The following is an 8,460-nucleotide window of genomic DNA, read 5'->3' as shown; positions in this document are numbered from 1 at the left end:
GCTCTAAAACCAAGAAAGAAAAATAATTTTGCCTACTTTTACTTCGAAATAATTACCTCAATTGAAATATTAAGGGCAGCACTGTAGATTAGGAATAAATGTGTACTCAGGGTTGTGAAATAAGTAAATACTGGAATTACTATTATATATGGGGGATATGTCCGAAAAAGTCGAGATTTTGCCTCTCACAAGACCTATATCCCGGTCGCAGTTTAAAAATAAGTAAAGAATTATTATAAAATGAGCGTCATTGTAATTGATTGGATAAACGACAATAGAAAAACACAATTTTAGAATGATACCGAAGATACTAAAGAACTGAGATAGGGATATGTCCGAAAAACCAGCAAAAAAGACGATATTTTAGCTCTCCTAAGATATATTGAAATATATTTCTTATACATCTAAGTCCGAAAACCCGTGTTAAAAGTCTAGCTTCGTAACTTTTCTCAAAATATATATTACTGTAAAATATTTACTTATTATGATAAAATTACATAGAAACTTTTCCTGACATCTAATAACCTGTGTGTCTAATCTAAAAACCCTATTTTTCCTATAATTTTAAGTGGAGTTTTAAGAAAAATTTAATTGGGTGAGGCGTATAATTCTGGGTACGATTACGATGCATAAAATTTCTTTTTTTGTTTTTTTCTTTTGGAAAAAAAATCCTCTTGAAAATTGACTACTCTACCATCGGAATATTGTTCCCGGTCAAATTACACATACTTTAATCCTTTGCCCATAATTTTACATGCGATTTTCAGAACAATTCAGCTAGTAGTATTAAAACTAACCCTATTAAAACCTAATATATCCTGATTGAGAAAACTCGTCCATTATCTCAAAGAGACCTACGTAACTAGAGAAAAAAAATGAAAACTCTAAGTCTCGATCTCAAAATATCATTTTATATCTATTAATCAGGTAACATGTTTCGCTAATAAAGTATCATCAGACCTTATAGCTAGATGACCTGCCAAGTACTTGGGTAGGTACATACAGGTTGAGTTACTATTGCAAACTAGACCTTTACGAAACCTGTAATTAGTTAAATCAAATTACTTTTTACATTGACGGATAACAAAAAAGGCAAAATCAAGGAGTTCACTTTAGTATACACAGACACTAAAGAACTTTGCCTCTTAAATGCACATTTAACAATAAAATAGCTCAGGGAGTTTTACTATTATAAATAAATTAATACGTCGTATTACAAGCGAGTGAGAATATCATCGTAAGATCCTTTAAGCCTATCTCTACTGTAATTTAATAAATTGAAGAAAACGCCGGCAAATTTCACATAATATTTATGGACATTCTGTCGTGTAACTAGAGAAAAAAAATTAATATTGAAAAAAAAAGTTTTTTTTTAAAATCTTGTACGATTTTAGAAAAACGCTGAAATTCCGTTATCACCCGATATTTTCGTGATGTAGGCGATATGAATAAAGATGTTGACATAGTTACTTTCGAATTCGAAGAAAATCGATTTTTGATGGATCTTCTGAATCCAACGAGACCATCCGCGAGATCGTACCTTTTATATTAGCCGAGATATCGTAATTTTAGAGCTGATTAATAGTACAAATAGTAAGAGTAATTAATAGTATAAATACATATATATATCAAATTTGAAATAGGTCAATTATTCGAAAAGGACGTTTGTTCTTCCTTCAACTGCCTGGTATATAGAAGCGAATTATTCGATTTATTCCAGGTATTTCGACATCAATAAAGAAAGCTCCATATTATTACATAATAATGGCACACTTCTTTAATTTATTAAAAAAATAATAATTCCCATAGATGAATTGAATTCAACATTAAATAGACAGGAGGTGTCATCTCCTTCTTTAGACATTATTACTTATTCTATGCACAATTAATAAAATCATTTTATAGGGAGACGATTGCGAAATACTTAAAAATGTCGGATCAACAAACAACATAAAATAATAAATGAATTCACGATGTTATCATTAATGTCTTAAAACTTCAGAACGCAAGACCTTATTTATACGCAACTATGATGACATAATGACAATTAATCACTCGATCATTAGTTCGCGTTTTCGCAATTAATGACAAAATGGTGAATGTGCTCCATAGAAAGTGTCCAAGTATGAAATTTTACCGGCATTTATTGAGATTTTAAACTACAGTACTGGTTTCAACCGACTATTTACAATTACTGATGAAGATCATGAATACCTGAAACTCACTAGTCTTTTGTCAATTAGTTAATCTCTAGTTAATCTTTATAAACTAGTTGACAAAAGACTAGTGATTTTCAGGTATTTACGATCTTATCAGTAATTGTAAACAGTCGGTTGAAACCAGTACTGTAGTGAGTATAATCTCAATAAATACCGGTAAAATTCCATACTTGAATACTTTCTAAGGACCACGTTCGCCATTTGGTCATTAATTGCGAAAACGCGAACCAATGATCGAGTGATTAATTTTATTGATCGTGAAGACAGTCAGAGAAGAGATCAGTGACGTTTGTAAGTGGAATTATAGAGAGATTATTTAATAATTAATTTTCGAAATTTTCTGAGGCGCCTGCACCATTTTGACATTAATTTGGAAACTCAACAGGATAACAAATCTCAATAAATCACGGCATGTACATTGGGTAACATTTAGTATAAATAAAATTCGAAAAATATATTGATGGCACAACAAACATTAAGCTCACAAAACCAGAGGCGTTCTTAAATAGAGTATACAGTGAACCTGTTTAGAAGCGCATTCGCCATTTTATTATAAATTTAAATAAACTCAAAAAAGGTGAATTTTTTTACGGTTATGTTCCGATATTGTATGCGAAAACTGCGTATTATTATTTGCGGAAAAGAAGTCGAAATCCGACGAAAAACCCGCCGGTTTCATTTCGAACCCGGACTTTTTAATTTCGCAAGGGAGATTTCCCGTTTTTTTTTTTTTATTTTGTTACTGCCTGGGACGTTGCCTAAGTTAATTAAGCAGTCTTCGGAGAGGGATATATCATCGCGAAATTCACCGTATTCCCGTCTCGTTGTGTGACAAAAATAAATTTTATTTATTACCAATTTGGATATTTTCTCAAATTTTCCCGTTTGTTGATTTGAAAAAGATGGAGGTTTTTATATATGTGCAAACGCCTTGTGAATTTTAATTGGTTTAACATTTAAATTACCGAACACAAGAGGAATATTAACATCCCTAGAATGTTTGTTATTAGCACTAAATATTTAATTATATTTTAAAATTGTCAAGAAACCATCTTAGAACAAAAGAAATATTTAAATTGTATTAGAACTCAAATGGGTTCAGAAATTGTTACAAGTTAAAAAAAAAAAGACAATCTTAAAATCGGCTCTTCCAGAAATTTCCTTCTATGCTTCTTATCCATAATTATCTACAATTTCTTAATCTTCTAATTCTAATAACTAAATTTAGACTTAGAGACTCTCGTGTCTAGAAAGGCCTAGAAAACCCCTTTCGAGCAAGTGAAATATCTTATGTAGAAAAATTGAATATTTGTAAAATGAATTTAGAGATAATGCCGACATTTTCTCAAAAGGAAAGCCAGTAAAGGGATATCGCTGATTTTTTTAAGTAAGAAAATAATTAGCTGAAAAGAGAAATTTGATGGGGACTATTTAATTACTTAAAACTTCTAGGGCTTCCGCAATCACAGCTCCAAGAACCTGGAAGAGAAATGTTAAAATTCCAGATCTAGAAAAATGTACTCGTGCATTTAGTAAAGCCAAGGATTCACCTGGAAACAAGCGAATTTTAGAATGTAGACAAATTCTACAAAACTCACTTCTAAATCAGCATCTTCGTAGAAGAAATTAATAATTTTAGGACCAGAAATAGAAGGCTTTTTGTCCAGGAACGTCAAGAAACCCCTTTACTTTGAGCAAGATAAATATTTAAATTTTATAAGAATTGCAACGTATTTAGATATTATCTGGAACGCCAAACTTTAAAAATTTGTCCGAAAATATACCAGCGATAACTCTTTTATTAGGAGTTCCAGGATAACCCAAATCAACCTGGAAGAAAAATGTTAAAATTCCAAATTTAGATGTAACGACCATTTTTGCGAATAAGCGAAGAAATCACCTTAAAACAATCTTATAGAAACTTAAGAATGGCGCTTTCAAAAACCTGCAAGAAAACTTCGAGCGTTAAAAATATATCACATTGGTTCTATGTAAAATGTTCATGTGTAAGACGTTTTTTGAATAAAATTTGAATTTTGATAAAAGCTTATGGATCCTTTAATTGTTTTCAAAAAAAATCTTTTTTTCCTTAATATTTCATTATGTCCGGCTTATTTTAATATAAGTCGAAAAAACTATGATTCGCAGATCGTTTTTATTTAAAAATTTACGTTTTAATGTAACTGCTATGATTTTCTTGGATTTTTATGGGAAATAAAGAGCTTTTAGGTTTTCGTGCTTTTTTAGTTAAAAGTTTTAATGAAAAATCGCCTTTTTGGAGTGAAAATTAAAATCCTTATTTTCTAAATTAGGTTTTTACTATAATCGATAAATTCTTTATAAAAATTTGAAATTTTGAAAAAATTTATGGATCTTTGAAATTTTCATTAAAAATAAATCACAAAGAAACTCAAAAGTGTAGTTCAAAATTAAAATAGAAAATTTTAAAAATTTCATTTTTACAGAAATCATTACTCTCTTCTCAATTTTCTGACATTTTCATACTAAGGAAGTAACGAAAAAAAATATTATTCAAATTTCAGTTTTCATCACTGTTCATGTGAATTTTAAGTCAAAAATAAAAAATAGTACGTTTCCGTATCAAAATATCTTTATTCGCCAATAAAACTCATTAAGCATTCTACGTTATTCCTTTATAAAGCACCAGCTTCTTAGATTTTCAGCACAGTAAAATGTGAGTTTCGAAAGCACATTAAACACATTTTTTTCGAATATCTTTTTTGACCACTTAATTGCCTCTTTAAGTTTATATTCTAAGAATATTCATAGAACATATTCTTCAAGTAATTGCGCCGAGCGGATTCTTTTTCTAAAGGATTTAAAACAGAGAATAAGAAAATTTGAATTGTGTTTTAAAAAAGTCCACGTTTTCCAAACTTTTTTTATATTTTACAATAATTTATTTTGTTCTGTTTTATCAATCACCTCTTTCCAACTCTTTCTAAGATCATATAAAGGCTAGTTAAACTGCCTTGGATTCTTGAGTAAACATAACATATTAAACTCAAACCAATGTGCTTTTAGAGGGAAGAATATTACTACTGATGCTTTCTTTTCTTTTCTAGAGCATCTATATGTTGCTCTCAGTCAGGTTGAGGTTTCTGGAGCGGTGTTTTATGACTCGAAGAAAGCTTCTGACTCTATCAGTCATGAAATACTATTTCGAAAGCTTGAAATATATGGTGTTAGAAATCTGTCTAACAGAGGTCAGAGTATTTCAGAGGGTGTTCAATTGTTAATTGTGGTGTTCCTCGAGTGTCAGTCCTGTTGTTCCTTTTACACGTCAATGATATCTGTTCAGTGAAAATTAGTGACCATCTAAATCTCTTTGATAATGAAACTAGTAAATATCCCAATTATTACAATTCCAATGATTTTTTCTATGTTATTATAGGTATAAGTTCATTTATAACTTGTTTTTTTTACGTACATAAGTATTTGTAATTATTTTTGACTTGTTTTCTTGCCTTTGTCTTCTTTTTAGCGTATTTTATATATTTGATCATTATTTCCTTTTTACTATTCCAGGCAGTTGATCCAGGGCTGGACCTTAACTGCCTGGAATAAATTCATGTTTATTTAAAAAAAATTACAACCTTTGAGGAAAAATGAAGCTCTTAATTATCACAATTCCAACGATTTTTCCATGTTATTATAGGTGTAAGTTCATTTATAACTTGTTTTTTTTACGTACATAATTGTAATTATTTTTGACTTGTTTTCTTGCCTTTGTCTTCTTTTTAGCTTATTTTATATATTCCATCATTCCTTCCTTTTTATTATCCCAGGCAGTTGATTCAGGTCCTGACTTTAACTGCCTGTAATAAATTCTTGTTTATTTTAAAAATTTACAACCTTTGCGGGAAAGTCAAACTCTCAATTATCACAATTCCAACGATTTTTCCATGTTATTTAGGTATAAGTGCATTTATAACTTGTTTTTTTTATGTACATATTTTACTTACAATATTCAAATTTGATTTTTTTTATTAGAGTCGTTCACGTAATTTCTAACCTGCTTATACTCATTTTTTAGAAGTGCACTAAAGTTTTTAGCCAATTTCTTTTTTAGTTTGTCCCTCTTACGAATAGCAATTATTAGCACCGTGGATATCCATTCTTTTGCCTTATGTTTATTAGATCTTTCAATTTTACATGAGTTTAGAATGTGTATAAACTTTGTTGTGAATTTGTGAGTTGCTAAGCCTACATCCAAACCCAAAATTCGTTTTTGATTAAATTAAGAAATTTATCATAATCTATTATGCTACGTATTTTTTTGTGAGTTTTGCATTTGCCTCACTTGCGAGTCAATTTGTAGCATGATAGGATAGTGATCTGTTATGTGTGTATTTATGATAAATGATTTAGACGATAGGTCACTTTTAAATTTTGCAAAAAAAGGTCAATGCAAGTTTCGGTCTCATTTGTCACCCTAGTTGGAATACCAATAAATTGTTGTAACCCAAAAGAATTTAGTGATGAATCTAAATCATCAATAAAAGAATTTTTTGAAATTGGAGGCGGTTTATAAACCGTAGTAAGACCAAAAGTAATACGATCAATGGAAGAAACAAATCGGCTGAGGGTTGCTCCAGAAGTTAGCAATTTATGTGTTAAAAAAGTAACGTCAATATTAGACCTTGTGCTTACTACAACACCATCATTTTTATTATAACTGCCTTCATTGTAAAATAGGTTGTAACCAAGAATATGATAGCAAATGATATTCTCAATATTAAAAGTTTCTGTAAAAACCAATATATCACAATATGAAAGGTCAAAAAAATTTCATCAAAATTATGTTGTAAAATATTTAGTAGTTTTAAGTTTTCATTTAATTCCCTCCATAAATGACTAAAATCTAAAATCTGACCTACATAATCACTTTGGTCATTTAATTCATCCAACAATTCAGATTCACTTTGGAAAAGCTCTGAAACATACCAAGGTATTTGACTAAACAAAGTGTTGAAGCACCTATGCAATTTTAAATTCGCTGTAAATCTGTCTTATCCAAATGGGTCTATCAGTACTTTTTTTCTCGATATAGATCTTGCCGTTAAAGTGTATGCTGAGTGGAGATTTTTATTTTTCTTTAGTTCTCTAGCCCCTTCAAATAGCGTTTGTTTTTGTAATGTTAGGTCTTCATTAAAAAAAAATTCGGATTGACCTTGGAGGTTGCAGCTGCTTGGACTGATTCCCCTTAGTTCTCTGCTTCTCTTCATGATTTTAATTTTAGTATTCCGATCGTTTAGTCGCATCATAACAGGAGCGTTTACATTTTTTCCTAAACGATGACTTTCTATTACACTATCGGCGGGCAGTTCCATATTAATAGAGCTCAGGGTTTGTGTAACTATCTTTTTAGTATTTGTTTCCTCTTGTTGTGAAACCCCAGTAATAATCACGTTGTTTTCCTTTTCTCTCTTTTCCTGGAAATACAATATCGCTTCAAGAGACTCGACCTTCTGCTTTAAAGTCATGTTTTCCTGCTTCATACATTTGAATTCGTCAGGCATATTTTTTATTTAGACTTTTTGTTCATCGAAGCTTTATGAGATACATTGTACTGATTTTTTAATTTTAGCCATCTCCTGTTCGATGGCTCTTTTAAAAGGAATAAGGAATTCAGATAGAAGCTCCTTCATTACTGCTCTAAGTTTCCTTTCAACCATATCAGCACTTTGTTTTATTATATCCTTACTGTAAGTTGTATTACTTGATGACTGGCAACAACTAATAATTTCCTTTTTGTGATCTATGGGTTTTGTAACGTTAGAAACTTTGGCACAGCTCGGATGGAAAGCGGAGTTGCAATGCTCGCAATGGACATATTCAACAACGTTTTTTTTACAAAATTTTCACACCCTGTCGCTCATGGCTATTCATAACACCGAGAACAATTAAAATGATATTTGGTACGTTATAATATAGATAAGCTTTGTTTTTACTTGGAAGGCTCCGATGCACTTTTCACAGGATTAACCGCGACTACTAATCACTATCTTGAGATGTTATATAGCGTTAAATATCACGCGATTTTCCTACATAACATCGATATAAAAAATTTTATGGGCAACCGAGTATGTCTATACAAAAACTGCAATATTTGAAGAGCAAATTACTAGTAGACTTTACGAAATAGCTTGTCATTACCTTAAAGTCATTAAATTAATAATTAATAACATGAATGTTTTGAACGTGTTCTGCATACTGC

The 8,460-nt window shown here is 30.5% G+C and overlaps 1 protein-coding gene across 1 annotated transcript; it reads right to left on the bottom strand.

Annotated features, from left to right (window-relative positions):
- Positions 1-7,252: 7,252 nt before the first annotated feature.
- LOC126734210 (uncharacterized) lies at positions 7,253-7,726 on the bottom strand. Its single transcript, XM_050437746.1, has one exon. It carries the CDS (start codon positions 7,724-7,726, stop codon positions 7,253-7,255), a length of 474 nt encoding a protein of 157 aa, XP_050293703.1.
- Positions 7,727-8,460: the final 734 nt, after the last annotated feature.

The sequence above is a fragment of the Anthonomus grandis genome, chromosome 3, assembly GCF_022605725.1.
Source record: "Anthonomus grandis grandis chromosome 3, icAntGran1.3, whole genome shotgun sequence".
Taxonomy (NCBI): Eukaryota; Metazoa; Arthropoda; class Insecta; order Coleoptera; family Curculionidae; genus Anthonomus; species Anthonomus grandis.
This window is presented reverse-complemented; position numbering and strand designations above follow the sequence as displayed.